This window comes from Myotis myotis, unplaced genomic scaffold, assembly GCF_014108235.1.
Source record: "Myotis myotis isolate mMyoMyo1 unplaced genomic scaffold, mMyoMyo1.p scaffold_m19_p_3, whole genome shotgun sequence".
Lineage (NCBI taxonomy): Eukaryota > Metazoa > Chordata > Mammalia > Chiroptera > Vespertilionidae > Myotis > Myotis myotis.
In genome coordinates, this window is record NW_023416335.1 from 41,895,835 (window position 1) to 41,916,696 (window position 20,862).

A 20,862-nucleotide genomic window follows, 5' to 3' on the forward strand; every position below is an offset into this window, starting at 1 on the left:
GAGAAAAGGGGAGAATGCAGTAGAGCAATTAGGATGGGGGAGCATTAGACAGGATGGCGTATTAGTGAGGGTCTGATGGAAACGGAGAACCACTAGGATATCACATACACACATACACACCATCTTTAACATATAAAATACGGGATTTATTATGGGGATTATAGGAAGCTGATCCTTTTGTGTCTGACAGGTGGGGATAATGGGTGTGAAGCGGGGAGGGAAGCAAGGGCACACTGGAGCTGCCAGGTGAGCAGAATCCATGGGGACTGAGTGGAACTCATGGCAATCTCTCACTGTTTCCAAGCCTCCAACAATGGGTTGTTCTGCAAACCTGGCACCCTTTGTCACGGAGTAAAACATATACCTGGCCCAGGAGTCAGAATAGCTGAAGGAGGCAACCCAGCAGCAGCTGTGGTCCCGTGGGCCTAGCTGTTGGCCTATAAGCCAAGATGAACCAGCAGATAAGCAACAACGAGGGCGAGCATGTTGCTTGGACCTTTCAATTATAAAAAGAATCTGGATCTCGCTACTTTACTTCCATCTTCTAAATCTTGCGGCAAACATCTCTTGTGGCCTATACTAACCTGGAATTATGCAGGGAGAATTCTGAGGAACATATCTCCAGCTTATCTAAATTTGCAACAAATAAATCCACTGCCAATGGTCAGAGGTGTCTAAAAATATTTGAGCTGAGAACCTAAAGAATGAGAAGGATTTAGCCATGCAACCATGCCAAGATTTGGAAGAGAGTATTTCAGGCAGAAAAAAGGGTAAATGCAAAGGTTCAGGGGCAGTGATATAACTGAGGTTATTTTTAATAATGAGGGTGGGGCCTGATGAGAGGGAGAGTGGTATAACATATCAGAGGTAGAGGAAGGGACCAGATCATGTGGGGCCGTGTAAAATATGGTAATGAGCATGGATCACTTTTCTGTAAGTGCAATGGGAAGCAAAGTTTTTAACAGGAAAATAGTAGTTTGACCTGATTTACATTTTTTTCTCTATTGTAAACTAATTTAAAAGTTAAAAAAAGGCGTAAGTTTAGCACCAAGAATTCTATCATCCAGCTTTGCTTTGCAGAGAATGGGCTTTAGTGAACAGGGCCACTTTTTCCATGACACCGAGCCTCCTGGTAGTCTACGTCGATGACTCCTAGAACACAAGGCACATGAAGCCCTTCAGTTGTGCAGGGAGGATGTCCAAGTGTGGAAGCAGCAATATTACTTAGAGAACTACTGCAGGAGTTCCAGCCAAAGATCTACACTAGTTTTCTTAACTCACCAGTCTCATTCACATAGTCTCAATTCATGAACTCAGGTTGAAACAAAAATAGTATTACCATTTGGTCTCAAATTGACTATCGCAATTCCCCCAAACAAAAAAAACCCTAAAAGATTCGTTACCACTAAGTTATCCAGAGAATGTTTCACAAATCATTTTGGGTTTTCCAGAGACTTAGAAGCATGAACAGACTGTTGAACCTCAGAGGGAAGGTAGGGGAGAGTGGGTGGGAAGAAATGAACCAATGAACTTGTATGCATATATACATAACCTGTGGACACAGACAATGGGGTGGTGAGGGCCTGGGATGGGGGAATGGAGAGGGCTGGAAGAAGTTAATGGAGGAAAAAGGAAGACCTACGTAATACTTTCAACAATAAAGATTTAAAAAATAATAATTTCGGGTTTTCAAAGCCTTTCCAGAGAATACGCACAACCTCCTAAGGGAAACATTTTGAAGGGCGCAATGTTCATGCTAATTGTAAATCCTACTGTCATTATGTTTAAGTTGGCCTTAAACTTGCATATCTTCTATTTTCATCAGACTTGTCTTACTTTACTTGAGAGCATGAAAAACTTCCCTAAAGCAAGCTCTTCTGCCTGGATTATCTCTCCCTGCTAGCAATGCTTTCTTGCTGAAAGCCAAGGTTCAAATATTGAAGTGTGCTGAGGTGCCCACTTAATTAAGTAGGAATTAACATTATTATACATATCAATACAAATAAACATCTTTTATACCTTTCTAAAGAAAAAAAACCCAAAATGTTTCTTTCTTTTCTTTTTTTTTTTTTAAGAAAGGGCTCTGGACAGACCATTCATCTTTAAAAAATAAAATAAAAATAATTTTTTAGAAATTGTTATTAACAGAGAAAGAAAATAGAAAAGTTTTGAACTTTAAATAGTTTGCATTATACACTCATCTTTCTGTAATCTTTAGTGACATATCTCCATGTAAACATTCAGAAAAAGGGGAATGCTATGCCATGACTTAAGAAATAATAAATTTTGGCTCTAATTACTAAACTTTATTAACAACTCTTTTGTAAAAATATATTTTTATTCATTTTTTACAGAGAGGAAGGGAGAGGGATAGAGAGTTAGAAACATCGATGAGAGAGAAACATCGATCAGCTGCCTCCTGCACACCCCTCACTGGGGATGTGCCCACAACCAAGGTACATGCCCTTAACTGGAATCGAACCTGGGACCCTTCAGTCCACAGGCTGGTGCTCTATCCACTGAGCCAAACCGGTTAGGGCTAACAACTCTTTTATACATTAATTAACAATTATTTTACTTTCTTTAAAAATAGCTCTTAATAACAAAATAAATTATCAGCAAATTCAACCATAAATTAAAAAATAAAGTAAAAATACCCTTGAAGTTTCATAAACATGAGCACAGTAATATATATATTAGTACTGATTACAGTGTCTATGTTCTTTGTGTAAGGTAACATAAAGATTATTCTCTTGCCATTGTTGTAAGTTCACAAACTTTACGAAAAGGCTTCACTATTTTTTCCCAGCTTAATTAACTTGCACTTCAGTTGAACACAAGACAATAATGGTGTTATTAGTGAGATGTGGTAAAAGAAATGGTCATGACCACTCAGCAGATCATGTAAACCTAAAATATCCCCCAGACTTTCCAGTCTCAACCTGTAGATCTCATTATTAAATAATTTAGAAAGAACTATTAGAGATGACTTCATGAGCAGACTGAACTTTGCCACTTTGCCTTTTGCCAGTCACAAACACATGTTATTTTGCCTTTAAAATGAAACAATACTATTCATTTCCAATGAGACTAGGTGTAAGGGAAAAACAAAGTCATGGATTTTTTTGTTGTTGTTGTTAATCCCCATGGGAGGATATTTTTCCATTGATTTTTTTAGAGAGTGAAAGGGAGTAGAAGAAACAGAGAGAAACATCGATGTGAGAGAGACACATTAATTGGTTGCCTCTTGCATGCACCCTGACCAGGGCCAAGGATTGAGCCTACAACCGAGGTACATGCCCTTGACTGGAATTGAACCCGGGACCCTTCAGTACATAATCTGATGCTCTATCTACTGAGCCAAACCAGCTAGAGCAAGCCATGGATATTTTTAAGTTGCACTACATTATTTTAACTATTTAACTAAAAAGTTTAATTACCAGATCAGTGCACCATTTTTTTTTTAATCCTCACCAGAGGATACGTTTATTGTTTTTTGTTTTTGTGTTTTTTTTTAAGAAAGAGAGAGAGAAACATCAACTGGGGATCAAACCCAAAACCTTTTTGGCCATATTGAATGACACTCCAACCAACTGAGCCACCTGGCTATGGCAAGTGCACCAGTTCTTGCATAAACATGTAATACCTTTGGAAGTAGATTAAAATAATCTTTCACAATAAGCCAGAGGTAAAAATGAACAGACCTGAACAGCGTGACAAACAGAAACGGAATAATTTCCAATCAGTGACCATTAATGGGAATACTCATTTTATATAACAGCAGGTTTTAACAACCATTTAGCAATTCTTTAAACAGGCACTTGATAGAGTATTTTTTAGCTATCATATTCAATACAGGGGCATCACAGACACAAAAAAATATTGCTTTATTACTAAGGATTCAAGATGGCAACTACTTAGATTCCATTGCCAATATGGATTATAACAAATCCAGTGAGTATTTTGTTTTTCAATTATTCATAGAAAATTTAATCCTGATTAAGTATCCTTGGGCAGGAATTCATAGGTAGTTGATGACTGAAACCAACATTTATGTGAAATGCTTCTGTTAATTTAATCTGTGTATATGGCTTAATTATGATTGGGGATTCAATGTAAGAGAAATGAATTATATCAGGATTAAATTAGTACCATATCACATAGTATTTTTTCCTTCTTTCTTTTTTAACATGTGAAACTGCTTGTCCCTTTACCTAAATACTCAGGTTTTAAAACCCTTTGTCCTTAAAACACATGTAATATATCTAATTTTATTTTTCATAAACTGTCCAAAACTCTTTGCTAATCAAACTAAAACTGGAATTAGAGCAAAATGATTGAAGAAAATGGAGAAAACCCCCACCCACAAATGAACAAAAGCTTATTCATTTAACTATGAATATAATTTATATTTATTTTCTGAATTTTACTTTCAATTCCTTTAAACTCCAATATGAAATGCATTTTCTTTAAAGCATTAAAAGGAAGTAGTTTTTAATCAGTGTACTAAACTGATTTCATAACTGGACTTAGTTCAGATATGTATAAGCAAGTAATCATTTAACTGATTACTTTTTATAAGACTATCAAACCTGAGTTAACTATTGACATAAAACGAGGCATTATAAGTGGTGAATCTCTTACCAAAATATCATATAATTCTTTTCCATCTTTATTTCCACATGGAAATCACATAAATCACCTTATAACAATACTCTTCAAAGTTTAAGTATTTTTCAAAACATTTCATTTATTTCCTTTTTCAGTTTTGGTGCTGCTTAAATGCAGTTGTGTAAATAACATGCTCTGCTCTCTATGTTCAATTTTTCATACCAAAGTATGGAAAAAAGTCAGTGTATTTGGATCCTTATTGCACTCTGTTTAATCAATTCACTTTTCCTTAAAGAAAATCAAGTATCAGAAGTGAGGCCGACTTTTGTGTCCAGAGGATATGGTCAGTGGTAGTGTTACTGAGGAGAGTGAAGAAACTTCCCAGTACAGACTGTGGGACAGAAAGAGTCTGTAAAGAATAACCATGGAAACAGACTGGCAAAGGATAACACCTATTGTAATAACCTGAAAAGAACAGAAAGAGAATGCTTTTACTGCATGCAAAAACAGAGAATTCAATTAATCACAAGCCTATATGTACTTTATATATACATATAAGATATTGCAAAAGTAGGTTTATAATTTTCATATGGAAAATAACACAATTATTAATAAATAGTATAAGAATAAACCCTGTGCTTTGTGTACTCACAGCGTTGCCCCACCCTGCATATGTACACACACTATCCTTCATCTCTCCATGGGTACATTTTATCAAATTCATTTTCAATAGGAAAATATGACTAATGTTCAGAACTATAATTGTTCAAAGGTTAAATTCCTTTAACATTCTATAGACAGCAAAATAAGACAGAAAAGAGTAATATGCTATGCCATTCTCTCCTTACGGTGCATGCACTACAGAAAGTAATGAGAAAAACCTGGCTCCCGGCTAATCTAGTAATGGGAATAAAACATGCCCCGAGTCCTTTCAAAAATCCTCAAGTTGCTTCTCTATTTTTGTAGACTTCCTTCCTATCTACTTACTCTTTGTAAATACCTTAGGCTCAAGACACATTTGTGAGTTCAAGCATATACTGCACTGCTTGTGAAGGGCTCTTGGCAGAACTCCACTTTGAAATGATGGAGCTGTTCACCTAACAAGGTAGGTATCAAAACAATCAAAATGTGGTGCACCTGAACATGGCACTCCAGTCCACAGTCTGTGAAAGCAACTAGACTGATTTTTATTAATCTATCTTGATTTTTACTATTACACAGCAAACATTTTTCTTAACAAAGATGTGTTATGAACTCTCTAATTTATTAATGGCACTATGAAATAGGTTATAATATGCATGACAAAACTATTTTCCATCATTTTGCTTATAAACTAAATTTAAAAATTTGTCTTTTATATTTTAAACTTCTAAATTATACCCTCACCAGTTCAGTATTTTGTTTCAAAGTTTTATTTTGAAGAGCTCAAGAAGCTTCTGAAAGGATAAATAGGCCCAATAAGAATTACCAAAAACTATTTTTCTCATATATACTACTTACCTTATCTCTTTGGTAGTCGTTAAACATGAAAGATATGCATGCAAGAACTGGGTGGCATAAAAACCACAAGACACAGCCCTGAAACAAATGAAAAGTAAGTCAAGTAAGTGCAGCTATGTCTTTATTTTCAGAATGTACCAGATAAAACACAGTAGGCATATTTAAGAGGTTTTGATTGATATCAACCGGACTTTAGAGAATTTGCAATAAAAAGGTAGAAATAAATTTGCTGTTGCTACTTTGTTTCTCATCAAATTTTCTAGAGTATTTAAAATCATAAATCTACATTTGGACATTTTGATACACTATGAATATATTAAGTAACAAATTAGTAATTGAGAAAACCAATGTACAAATATATAATATTTCTGTAAAAAAATAAGACTGTATATTCATATTTAAAAAATATATATTTCTATTGATTTCAGAGAGTAAGGGAGGAGAGAGACAGAAACATCAATGATGAGAGGGAATCACTGATTACACACACACACACACACACAAAGAAATTGTGAAAGAATACACAAAAAAGTGACTGATGGTGGTCACCTGTTTGAGGGTATTAGTACAACAGAGAGTGCAACTGGGCAAGTAAGAATGGAAGCTTTTTAACAATATACCTTTCAAAACTCTCTTTTCTATTTTTCCCAAAACCTTGGCAACATATTCTCTTTTCCAAAATTAAATTTGAAATAAAATAATAAGTTAATAAATAGTTGTTGAGATGCTTAGTATATTGAAAATAAGGGAAAAAAAGATATAGAAAACTTGTTTACTATGCTACCTCTTATATAAAAAGAAGGGAAAAACATAGAATTATATATTAAAAATTCTCTGGGAGGATGTATTAAAACAGCAGTGATAATATGAGGAGGTGATAATTGAGTGGATGGAAGACAGGTAAGAAACATGTTTTGCTACTCTTTAAGTACTTTTGAATGTTTGAACCCATTCAAAAAGTTAAATTATAATATATAAAAATAAATGTTTAGGTTCAATGAAAGAGTTCAATATTGTTTTAAACATAAGACAAAGAAGAAATTAGTTTTTAAACACCTTAAATATATAACCACCTTTCAAACAATAAGCACTGCTTTCCTGTAAAAATTCGGAAGCAAAATGGCCTTTCCTTGCCTGTTTGGGTTTCTAGGCTGCAGCCGCTTTAAACTGTGCACCAGGAGTAAAGGAGTCTGGCCCCTCTTCCACCGTGGCCTCTGACTCCTCAGAGATTTCTGTGGAGCAGGGTGGGCTGAGGAACAGCTCATCAGAGCGCTATTAAAGTTGTCACAATGAAGGAATATGGATTCTCTCAATCTGACAGGAAACCATAACCTTCTACGGAGGAAGGCTTGCAGTGTCACTGCCCAACCTCTCTCCTCATCTTTCCCTTTATTAGATGGGTATAGAAAAAAAATCAAATTTGCTTTTAGATCTCACTAGCATATGAAGGACAGTGGGGGAATAAAGTGAACATCTCACATGGAGGCAGTGAAATGGCTAAAACATAATATGGACTCAGCTTCCTGACCCATCTGCTTATGCCAATGGATAGCTCCTCACAATCTGTTAGCTCCTGCATAATTCTGAGTAACAGTATCTAGTAATAGTCAACTAGTAACTGTTTTTTGAGAAATGTAAACTGTATTCTAATTTAAAATTTTTTTACAATTCTGATACTACAGAAAAATGTCAATTCCCCATTGGTAAAGAAATCATGAACGAGACAAAATTGACCTGCCCAAAATTACATGGAAACCACTGTTCTATGGGTTCTATAAAATGAGGATAGTATTATCGACATGTCATAGGTTGTGAAGATTAAATAAGCACATGAAGGGCTTACAGTAGTGCCTGGCACATAATAAAAGTTTAAGAAGTGTTGGCATGTAGTTGCCTATATACTTCCTAAAGAAAGCAGAACAAAGCTGATAATCAGAAGCCACTTTCTAACCAAACCCGTACTTTGGCGAAAGTGATGTAGAACTCTCTTTTCAGGGTGCTCCTCTCCACTGTGATGATCTGGTAGAGTCCACAACCTAATGACAATGCCAGGCAAATTCTTAAAATGATTAGCAGGATCCCTGCTAAGTTGTGGTGTGAATAATAGCTGTGAGGACTGGTCTCTTCAAACTGTTCCCAAAGTAGCAAAATACTCTGCAAAAAATAAAAAATACATTTTGAGGAAAAAAAATCGTATCTACTTACAATTAGCACTTTTAAACTATTTTAAACATCCATTTAAACATACCAACATTCCTAAGAGGTTCTAAGACTTATCAGACTATAAAGTTGTCAGTTAATAAAGCACATGCAGTCTTTTCCTTGTTGATACCCTAAGCTAGAGAAAACGATTACCAAATGAGACCACAAACAAAAGATAAAAAATTCTATTGCTATCATGACTCCAGTAAGATACCTATAAGAATAAAAAGAAGTTGAAATGATTAAGAGAATAAATATAAACTTTGTTACAAATCCATCTTTTTCTTCAACACTGTATTCGAAATCAAACTGTCCTGCATTCAAGCCTACTATCTCAGGATAACTTCCAAATATCTCAGTATTTTTTGTAATCCAGAAATAGGTTAGAATTGCTGATTCAGATTTTATTCTTTTTCCATGGTAACCTTCCTGGGTAAAGGAGAATATATTTTTAATATTCATTATAAACACCAAGAGCACAGTTACTTATCCTTACTTGTTACTGTAAAAGTAAAAAGCTCAGGAAGTTCCTCATCAAGCTGTTCTGTTCATTGCTAGTCAGTAGAAATCTGTTCATATTCCTTCCTTCTTTACCAAACAGCAGTCACTTAAATAAATTACTATAATAATCAGTAAGCCTCTGTGCTTCCTTCACTTCCAACCCAGATCTCAGAATTGTGTCTTCTGTGGCTTCCAAAGAATTCATATCAAAATTCAAGTATTGCCCTAACTGGTTTGGCTCAGTGGATAGAGCATAGGCCTGCGGACTGAAGGGTCCCAGGTTCGATTCCGGTCAAGGGCATGTACCTTGGCTGCGGGCACATCCCCAGTAGGAGGTGTGCAGGAGGCAGCTGATCGATGTTTCTAACTCTCTATCCCTCTCCCTTCCTCTCTGTTAAAAATCAATAAAATATATTTTAAAAAAACCTCAAGTATTAATTCTAATTCTTAGACCTTATTAACCAGCAACCACTTCTTTTTCTCATTCTCAAATCTTGCTATCATTCTTGATAGGTGATCTCCTTTGTTATCTGGCACACATGAATTTCCTTCTTGGACTAAATATTTGCTCTGTATTATTGAAAATGTTACTCCTCTACTTACCCAATTACACCCATCTGATTTCTTAATTCACATTTCTTTTTTTCCCCCATTAAATATATTGGGGGACATTGGTTAATAGGATCAAACAGGTTTCAGGTGTGGATTTCTGTTACAAGATCTGTATACTGCACTGTGTGCCAACCACCCAAAGTCAAATCGTCTGTCACCATATATTACAAACCACTCACCCCTTATCCTCCCATTCTCCATTTCAAACTTAACTTTTACAACAAAAAAGCGCTATTATAGAATTACCATTTCCTGCTATGTATGTGAGGTAATGCATATGTTTATAATCATCTCACAATGTATATGTATACCAAAACATCACATGTACATCTTAAATATATATAATTTCTAGTTGTCAATTATACTGCAATAAAGCAGAAAAAAACCCTACCAATTCCCATGACTCACATTTTTACAATTCGAACTCCCATATTTTCATATATGTATGTGAATACATGACCTATGGAATATACATAAGTATTCATATAGTCTCTGGTTGCATCATTCCCCTTGTCTGAGTTGTTGAGTACCAGGGTTAGGTCTAATGTATTCACAAATGCTCACATACAGTCTAGGGTAGTGTCATAATCTCAATTCTTAATTTGTATTTGTCCAGGATAATCAAATTAAATTACAATGACATAAAAATGTAAATTTTTAAAAGTTATTGAGACATGAGAATTTAACCTGATATTAACACTACATTCCACAAATCCTGAGTCAAACACATTAAGTTGGTAGAGTCTTGTCCTTGTTTTACTTATTTCTAATTCAGTTTTTCATCTTTATTGTTGAAAGTGTTACATATGTCTCCGTTTTTCCCCCATTGGACCCCTTCTAGTCCCCCTCCCTCCCCCCGCCCTGCACCACACTATTGTCTGTGTTCATGGATTATGCATATATGCATACAAGTTCTTTGGCTAATCTCTTCCCACCCACCCACCCCCACCTTCTTTCTCATTAACCTTCCCTTCCTGGCATTATCTCTTTCTAAATACCATATCTGTGATATAGTCTCTTTCTAAATTCAATCATGTAAATTCAAGACACCTACTTCATTCTGAACCTACTGTACTTACTAAATACTAGAAGTACAGGGAAGAATGAAGCACAGACCTTATCATTCCTTAATGAATTTTGCAACTATTCAATACATTAAAATTTAGATTATAATGTCATTGACAGAATCCAGGGTATATTTCATTTTTATCTATAGCCAATGATGGTTACAAACTCAGTACAAATTTTTATGTTTGTACCTTTCTTCTTAACTTTTATAAAGCCATTGCACGCAGGCATATGGAGACTGTAGAATAACCTCTGTACTATCGCTGTAGAGAGAAAAAAGGCACAGAGGACCTTTCTAGAACCTGAAATTTGTTTTTGTAATTGTTTTTAAAAACAAGATTCCATTCTTTTTTTTATACTACATTTTGCTTTTTCATTGATCTCAGATATTCACTTAAATTATGTCATGCATAGCCGAAACCGGTTTGGCTCAGTGGATAGAGCGTCGGCCTGCGGACTGAAAGGTCCCAGGTTCGATTCCGGTCAAGGGCATGTACCTTGGTTGCGGGCACATCCCCAGTGGGGAGTGTGCAGGAGGCAGCTGGTCGATGTTTCTCTCTCATCGATGTTTCTAACTCTCTATCTCTCTCCTTTCCTCTCTGTAAAAACTCAATAAAATATATTTAAAAAATAAATAAATAAATAAATAAATAAATAAATTATGTCATGCATAAAGTAGAAAAACTGAACCTACAGATCCTTGCCAGTGAATGAATCTCAAATTCACTGATTCACTCCTTCAATGTTGAGTACTTACTATGTGCTAGAAAATATGAAAAGAAAACTATTAAGTAGGAAATAAGAATGTAACCTAGTATTAAATATATTGTACTTGAATAAGGGATAGGAAGCACAAATTCAGGTAAATTACAATTAAATTCAGTACTAAGATTAATAGGTTATTTGATCTATGACTCTTTAAATTCACACTTTAAAAGGACACAAATGCCCTAATTGGTTTGGCTCAGCGGAAAGAGTGTCAGCCTGCGGACTGAAGGGTCCCAGGTTCGATTCTGGTAAAGGGCATGTACCTGGGTTGTGGGCACATCCCCAATAGGGGGTGTGTGTGCAAGAGGCAGCTGAATCGATGTTTCTCTCTCATCGATGTTTCTAACTCTGTATTCCTCTCCCTCTCTCTTCCTCTCTGTAAAAAATCAATAAAATATATTTTAAAAATAAAAAATAAAAGGAGACAAATTACTTATGGGTCCCAAGTTTCAATTCTGATATGAGATATATCTAGATTTGCATTTCTGAATATTGAAAAGCAGAAACACTGAGTGCCAATACTCACCTGTGTTATGACAATGAACACAGCAATGCCAGTGGACGCGGGAGTGGAATCCCACTGCAGAGGTCTGCTCTGAGACTTCTTCATTCTGACTATTGTCCAGCCCATGCATAGACTCAGAAGTAGGAATAACATGTGAATTTGGGAAGTGATGTCAAAAACTAATGGGAAATGAAAACCAAAGATAACCAAGTTTTCATAATACAAAGAATGTGGTCCCTCTTGAGTTGAGAATAGAATTAACTTTTAAACTACAAAAAGATGGGCATTTTCAAAGAGAACTGATGAAATTCAATAATAAGATATATTCATATGTAACAATTCTTAAAAAAGTAAAATTTTGCCATTAAATTTGTAAATATTTATGAGAATAGTTAAAGCAAGGTCAATGCTCCTGTTTTAGTACATGGACATGCATGCCAATAACACATTTATGATTCTGGTCAAGGGCACATGCCTGGGTTGTGGGTTCAATCCCCAGTTGGAGGCGTTCAGGAGGCAGCAAATCAATGATTCTCTCTCATCACTGATGTTTCTATCTCTCTTTCCCTCTCCCTTCCTCTCTGAAATCAATAAAAATATATTAAAAAAAACTTTAAATCTCTGTTTCCCATTTTTCTTAGCTTCTTAGCTTCTTTAAGTACATAATCCTGTTTATAGCTGACTGCTTATTAAAAGAAACAAATTTTAAATATAATTTCTGCCATGTAAAGAATACTGGTGCCTTCATTTTTCAGTTGCTAATTTTTTTTGAAGGCTGAACTATAATTTGAAGAGTATTTTCTAAAACTATTCATAAGAAATAGCATGACAATAAAACACATAGCTGCAGTAACATGTAATTATGTTGGCTTCAGTGTCAGAGTCCTGAGACAAATAAAATACTCCACGCATTAGTGTCATGTGCCACCAGGTGGCCATCACGTACAGTGCAGGGAAAGCCTGCTACTTCAAAGAGGATGCAACAAAATCACCTGCATGCACCCTGTTCAGCGCCACAAGAAAAAAATTACCTATAAATAATTCAAGGCCTATTAATTTTAGAAGAGAGTATTTACTGATTTCAAAGAGATTATCACTTTTCATAGTGTACTTTAATCTGGATTTTAGAATGAACATGTGATCACAATTTAACAAAAGAAAACTTTTTTCAAATTGCCATCCGTAACTTTGAGGTCTACAACTTTTAACTTCTTTTATATAAAGAAATTCTTGGAGAAACAGATAAAACTAGTTATAGTCTAATACTTATATTTAAAAGTTACAAGCCAAAAACCTGCCAAAAACCTATTATATATATTTTTCATATATATTTTGACACATTTCCCCCTGCTCTGCCATTCAAATTAAAACTGGATACTCTACATTTATGCTTATATATTTGTAATAATGAATTCTGATAATAAACTGTCACTACATTTGAGTGAGATAAAATATAGCCTTTCAGATCAGTTTTCTTTCATAAATTTTAAATTACTATAATGCTAATTATTTTTATTAAGCATTTCACAAGTACATATTCAGTTACTTAAAGAAGTCATAGCCAAAGAAACATTCCTACATAAGTTGCTAATCTGCAAAAACAAATACCTGGGGGGAAAAAAACACCTGACTTTTCTGGTTCATTTCTTTACATACTACGTTATACACATCTATACACTTGATCTTAGCCAAAAGGCCGAGAAGTGATATTCACATCTATAATAATAAAAGCGTAATATGCTAATTAGACCGGATGTCTTTCCAGATGACCTTCCAGACGAAGCCAGGGTTGTGAGGGTACCCCTGGTCCCGAGTGCCAGAGGAAAACTGGTGCCGGCAGTCAGGGGAAGGAAGGCCTACTCTTGCACGAATTTCATGCATCGGGCCTCTAGTATTGATATAATACTGTAACTTTGAGGATAGGTAAAAATGTTTATTTGTTGTTAAAAAATAATTAACTGTAGGTAAAATACACAGATTTCATTCTGTGGGATTTGATTAAAAATCTTAAAATTCTTAAAATTTTAACCATTTAACTAACCAAACCTGTTGTCAAAACTACCAAAATGAATAATATTGATTTACTGCAGTTTTATTTAAAAAAAAAAAAGACTTTTGCTTTGCCCAGCCAACATGGCTCAGCGGTTAAGCATCGATTTATTTATTTATTTTTTTAATATATTTTCATTGATTTCAGAGAGGGAGAGGGAGAGAGATAGAAACATCAATGATGAGAGAGAATCATTGATTGGCTGCTTCCTGCATGCCCCCAACTGGGGATCAAGCCCTCAACCTGGGCATGTGCCCTTGGCAGTAATTGAACTCGGGACCCTTCAGTCCGCAGACCAATGCTCTATCCACTGAGCCAAATTGGCTAGGGCTAAGTGTCAATTTATGAACCAGGAGGTCAAGGTTCAATTCTCAGTCAGGGCATATGACTGGGTTGTGGGCTCGATCCCCAGTGTGGGGCCTGCAGGAGGCAGCTGATCAATGATTCTCTCTCATCATTGATGATTCTATTTCTCTCTCCCTCTACCTTCCCCTCTGAATCAATAAAAGTATTTTTTTAAAAAAAGACTTGCTTTTTAACCCACAGTGAAGATACACAGTGTAGACACTTGCTGTCTATTTTAAGATTCTAAAAATCTTCTAGAACCTTTCATTTTCCTTGTGAAGAGAATGTGTACTGCTCCTCTCTTGGGCACGAATAAGAGTTGCTTCTCCTTTTTTAACATCATCTAGAGCCCTTTTTACCCCCAAAGTTTCTCACACTCTTTTCTCTTAGATGACTCTGAATGTTTACTAGAAACAGAATATTTTAAAGCTGGACAGAGCTTAAATAATTTAGCTTATGCATTTTAGATGAGGAAATTGAGGCCTAAAGAGGCAAAACACATAGAAGCCCATCAAAGGCAAAGCTGCAAGGTCAGCTCAGTTATACTCTATGGCTGTGGGTCAGAAAAGAGGAAAAAAAGTTAAAAAAAAAGGTTAAAATAGGAAAACTTCAGTTCTGGGTCAGAAAACTTGCGTCTGAGTCTTGGCTCTGCCACTCAACAGCTGACTGACATTTGGAAATATGCTTCATGCCACTGAGCCCTGATTCTTTATCTGCAAAACAGGAATAAGCAAACCTATACCTTCCTGAGGTTTTATTGAGGATAAACTGGGAGAACACATATGAATATGTTCTAAAACCAATGAACAACTACACACACTGCCTATTATTAAGAAGAAACTAAATAGGGTTTATGGGAACTAAAACTGCAGCCCTGTGTTCAGTCATGTTAAATTCAAACCAACCTTGAATAGAAAAATTGTATTAGGACAGAAATCATTTACAAAAAAGAAAAACAAACAAGAAGTAGGTAGCAAGTTTACTTTAAAAAATAAATAAAAGGCTCAAAAAGATACTCACCTTCTGCCAAACTTCCCATAAAAGGTAACCCTATTCCATCTTTGGAGTAACTGAGGAATTGAAGAGGAGAGTATCAGTATAAATTACAAGTGTGAAAAAAAATGTTTATAATCAAATCAAGCATAATTTTGGTGGACTAATTAGGATTAATTAGACGTAATGATGAACACAGTTTTAGTGGTTGTAAGTTACCTGGAGAAATGAATGTAATTAGCTAAAGCTGAACCAGCTTGTAACAGCAATGCAGTTGTCAGAACCTTTAAAATCATGTGCATGGGTCCTCCTTTATTAATAGCCTGCCACAATGATTGAGCATAAATGCAAGCAATCACAAAGTATACTAGGACTAGGAGGAAAAAGAACTCATGTAACCCTGTGAAGAGAAGAAAGGAGTTTGCTTCAGTAAAACAAGCCAGTTATTGTATTGGGTTGCTTTCAAATTTCCTATCAATACATTTCTAGAATTTGTTTTTTAACTGAAATCATAGCATTCACTTTTGTAAGAGGGGGAAAAAAAAGAGATAATTGATATTTAAAAATTTTATACTTTTGGACAGTTCTAACTATAGCAAGACAGATTAAACTAGTTAATCTATTAAAAAGCGTAGTGGTCAAGGCATAAGCCCAAAGACTACCCATAAGATCAAAGTTTTGTTCAAAAATAGTAAATTAAAACAATGATTTCAGCATTGCTAGATATACTTTTTAACCTCAAAGTGGATTTCTTTTGTAAGATACTTAGAAACAGATTTAGTTAATAAACAATAGTAAAATATACCCTGACAACAGGTCTCAAAGTGGGATCCAAGAGCCGGTATCAGCAGCATCACTAGGGAACTTGTTAGAAATGAAAATTCCTGAGCCTCATTCCAGATCTACTGAATCAAAAACTCTGGGTGCAGGGCCCAGCAATCTGTGTTTTAATAAACCCTTCAGGTGATTCTGATTGCAGCTAAGTGCGAGAGCCACAGCTCTGGAATGTATTACCTTAAATTTCCATTTGGACAAAGCTTCAAAATACCTGTCCTTCACAGTTAACTTAAACTATAACACCTGACGAAATGGCCACCAGTCCAAAGACTAGCCATTGGCCAAAAAACAGCATAACTTGGTTCTCAAAAATAAATTAGGCTAATCATATTCTCAAACCATAAAACATGGAAAGGATTAGGCAACAGAAATTGAAGCTAAAAAGGGCTGATATTGGGATAGGCTAAAGGAGTCAACCCAGACCATGATAAAATAAAAATTTTGAGTACATTGAAATGTTGAATGATCAAAGGGAGCTGGCTGGTAAAAACAAAGTAAATGTGCAGATTTCATATTAAAAATGGTGCCAGTCATTAAGCGGCCTCTCGCTCCCTCCTACTAGCAGCTTTTCAGTTCAGACTTCCTGCATCTTCATGATAAATCCCTCCCACCCCTTTCTTGCATTACCTGGAATATTTTGACTGTCTTAATTTTTCAGAAATTTCAGAAAATTTTTATAATAAACCAGAAGGCTAGCTTTGAGTTTAATGAATTACATTTACTTGGTTACATCTAAAGTTAGTCTTCAATATTAGGGCTTTTATATCCTATGTAAATAACACTAGTGACAGTGGATATGGATAGAGCTCTCTCTATTGAACCTGTGGATGAACAGTCTAAATTGCAATCACTTCCGTTCCAATTGTGAATACTGAATCTACTCCAATTCTCATTTGTGGGAAACTCCAGTCAAAAGGCAGAAAAGGGAATATTTCCATTATATGGAAAATAATTTTAGAAAAGCAATCCAGATACTAATAGGAAAAATAGTCAATAAACAGTTCAATCTCAATCATGTTTTTGGCAGGGTTAGGAGAAAAAAGAGAGATAAGAAGTATTTCAGCCACTGGGTGTCTCTCCTGCTCTATGTATACAAATGGCGATAGTCCACTCTAGTCCAGGTGAAAAGGCCTGTTTACATTTAGTCTTCAGGAAGAGAAAATCAAATAACAGAAAAGGCATATTTGATAAAATTCCCTACATAGAAAAAGTATTCAGCTTTAGAAATAAAGGGACAATAAACCTGGGATTGTAATAGTTATGGAACAACATGGAAAATATGCTGATTATATTATAACTCAGTAAAATTCTTTTTGCTAGCTTGTGTTTTAAATCCTAGTTTTTATCTTTCATTCTTAGTATAAAGAATTAAACATGGCATTCTATTTAAAGTTTTACTTATTTATAATTCTGTACAGAATATCCATTACAAGGTAAAGTTTTATTTAGACTTCATTAGGTTACAAAGCTAGCATGAAAAGAAAATCCTCAGACTATTTACTGAGTAATCAGAATAATATAGAAGGAGGAAATTTTGAAAATAAGACATGTCACCAGCAAAAAAGTGTTTTAGGATTATTCAAGATTAAGTGTATCTTTTGAAAAAGCTAACATTATAATCAACAAATTATTTCATTGAGGTAATATATTAAATACCTTGAACTAGGTCATTTGTCCTACACTTAGTTCATTGAATTTTGCATAAATTATTTTTACCATGACCCTGTCCACAAAACACTTTAAAGATAAAACATGGCTGAAACCGGTTTGGCTCAGTGGATAGAGCATCGGCCTGTGGACTGAGGGGTCCCAGGTTCGATTCCGGTCAAGGGCATGTACCTGGGTTGCGGGCACATCCCCAGTGGGAGATGTGCAGGAGGAGGCTGATCAATGTTTCTCTCCCATCGATGTTTCTAACTCTCTACCTCTCTCCCTTCCTCTCTGTAAAAAATCAATAAAATATATTTAAAAAAAAAAAAAAAGATAAAACATGAATTCTGCCCTCAGTGTTCTTTTAAATAAATCCCCTTCAGAAAAAAAATCTTTTTTTCTCTTCAGCTATCAATTTTACTTTTGTTCTGCCACCATCCTTCACAAGAAAGCAATCTATGTTCACTTTGAAATTAAAATCTAATTTTAAAACAGATGGGTACTAGGTATTAAATTTTACCTACACACAAAAGAAGAAAAATGCTCTTAAATGAGCATGCAACAAGTGACAAACTCTTATATTATTAGGAAATGTATAGACTTTAAGGCAGTGGTTCTCAACCTTCTGGCCCTTTAAATACAGTTCCTCATGTTGTGACCCAACCATAAAATTATTTTCGTTGCTACTTCATAACTGTAATGTTGCTACTGTTATGAATCATAATGTAAATATCTGATATGCAGGATGGTCGGGTGACCCTTGTGAAAGGGTCGTTCGACCACCAAAGGGGTCGTGACCCACAGGCTGAGAACCGCTGCTTTAAGGTAAGCTTAATAGGAAGAAGCATTGGCAACATTCAGTAGTAAGAAAACTTAACAGGACAGCTTTAAAAACTTCAGCTCCAGCCCAGCTGGTGTAGCGCAGTGTTGAACATCAACCCATGAACCAGGAAGTCACAGTTTGATTCCCAGTCAGGGCACATGCCCAGGTGGCAGGCTCGATTCCCAATAGGGGGCATGTAGGAGAGAGTCAATCAATGATTCTTTCCCATCATTGATGTTTCTCTCTATCCCTCTCCCTCTCCCCCTCTCCTCCTCTCCCAGCCTCTCTGGAATCAATAAAAACATATTAAAAAGAACAACACAAAAACTTCAGCTCCAACTAAAATGATAGGAGATGGGAGACAAGAGGGTAAGAGAAGGGAAGAGAGTCACTGGGTCACAGGCAGCACCTGGGACACTCTAGCCTACCCATGATGCTTGCTCTCTCAGAGACACAGGATCCATCCTGCCCTCAAGTGTCTCAAGATATATCTTAACTAGAGGCCCGGTGCATGAATTCGTGCAAGGGTGGGGTCCGGCTGACCTGCCTGATGGGGGCCCATCGGGCCGGGCCAGCCGGGGAAAGGGGCTACGGGAAGTTGGCTGGCTGGGCCGGCTGGGGGTGGGCCGATCTGGCCCTGGATCAGGCTGGTTGGCTGCCGCAGTGCGTGTTGTAGCCACCGGTCGTTCTGCCGTTCCAGTCACTGGGCTTTTATATATATAGACTAGAGGCCCGGTGCACAAAATTTGTGCATGGTGGGGGGGTGTCCCTCAGCCTGGCCTGCACCCTCTCCAGTCCGGGACCCCTCAGGGGATCGGGGATGTCCGACTGCCAGTCACAACCTAGAGTACTCCCATGGTCCCTCCCCGGCTGGCCAACCTCCCGCGTCCCTCCCCAGCCCTGATGGGGACCCTTGGCCTGGCCTGTGCCGTCTTGAAATCCAGGACCCCTTGGGGGATGTTGGAGAGTTGGTTTCGGCCTGATCCCACAGGCTAGGCTGAGGGACCCCACTGGTGCACGAATTTGTGCACCGGGCCTCTAGTGAAAAATAAATGCCAACATCTTTCAGAAAGATAAGAGAAATGGTAGCACTGACTTAACTTCTAATAGTAATCTACAATTGTTAGTGTAGGTAGCTAGATATTAATAAAGGAAGGAAGCAAAGGGAATCAGACATCAAGTCTAAAAAACTAGAGAGCTGAATCAGACAATAAACCTGCTTCATCAGGGAGTTACAGCTTCACACACTCTCCAGGAGACCTTGCTTCCTCTATCCTCAGGACCTAACAGGCAGGAAGGATCTTTTAGTCAGATTACTGAGGGAGAGATAAAATAGAAGAAGAAATTCCTCTACTGGGCACATGTACAGTAGAAGCCAAGATGGCACAGGGAGAGAGGTTCCTCCATTCCTCCACTTTCAGTCTAACATCTAACAAATTCTCTCTCTCTCTCTCTCTCTCTCTCTCTCTCTCTCTCTCTCTCTCACTCTTGCCCCATGGTTTCTCTCGCATGTTCTCTCTCCATAGCAGTCATGCGGCCCTAGCAGCCAGCAGCCAGAAGCTGTGGAACTCCAAGCATCAGCCTGCCACAGCAGCAGCCCAAGTGCAGGCAGGAACAGACAAAGCTAGCTGGATAAGGTCAGAAGCTAAACTGGAGTAAGGTGCAGCATGGCAAAATTTTTGGATACTGGCCTTTGTTCTGGGCCTGATGGAGACAAGGCTGGTCATTTTCCACAGTGGGTCGGATGGAGATGACACCCCAGGAACCTGGGGAATGCTTTCCATTTCAACCCCAATAAATTTTTTTAAATATATTTTATTGATTTTTTACAGAGAGGAAGGGAGAGGGATAGAGTTAGAAACATTGATGAGAGAGAAACACCGATCAGCTGCCTCCTGCACACCCCCTCCTGGTGTTGTGCCCGCAACCAAGGTACATGCCCTTGACCGGAATCGAACCTGGGACCTTTCAGTCCACAGGCCGACGCTTTATCCACTGAGCCAAACCAGTCAGGGCAATCCCAATAAATCTTACAACACCACTTCAATCTCCCATGGGTGGATCCCTACAAAGGCTTTTCTTATTTCTACTGGCAACACAATGATCCAAACTACCATTAGGACTGACTTAACTTCCAATAACACGATACAATGAACCAAACTACCATTAAGTAAAAATAATCTTTAGGTTAATTTGCATTCAAAACAACTTGAGTAGCTTATCCTTATGAAATTTCCTTTACATAAAAAACTTTCAGAACTTACTATTTCAAAACATTTAGCATTTCATTTTGTCACTATATAGATACATATTTTTCAGACCAAAAGATATTTTAAAAAAAGTTGATCTCTTCATACATTTACTTGTAACCTGTTGTCCTTAACACATGCTCCTTGA

At 36.7% G+C, this 20,862-nt stretch overlaps 1 protein-coding gene across 3 annotated transcripts in view; it reads right to left on the reverse strand.

The window, feature by feature from the left end:
* Positions 1-3,752: 3,752 nt before the first annotated feature.
* The window catches only part of GPR180 (G protein-coupled receptor 180), a 30,476-nt gene continuing 13,366 nt past the window's right edge, over positions 3,753-20,862 (reverse strand). For all 3 annotated transcript variants that reach the window (XM_036300115.1, XM_036300113.1, XM_036300112.1), the window contains 6 exons: positions 15,375-15,555; positions 15,183-15,232; positions 11,789-11,946; positions 8,074-8,265; positions 6,112-6,189; positions 3,753-5,076 (listed from right to left, as the gene is read on the reverse strand). In XM_036300115.1, the coding sequence (XP_036156008.1) occupies positions 4,918-5,076; positions 6,112-6,189; positions 8,074-8,265; positions 11,789-11,946; positions 15,183-15,232; positions 15,375-15,555 (818 nt within the window). In that variant the 3' untranslated portion in view covers positions 3,753-4,917. The remainder of the gene's footprint in view (positions 5,077-6,111; positions 6,190-8,073; positions 8,266-11,788; positions 11,947-15,182; positions 15,233-15,374; positions 15,556-20,862) is intronic.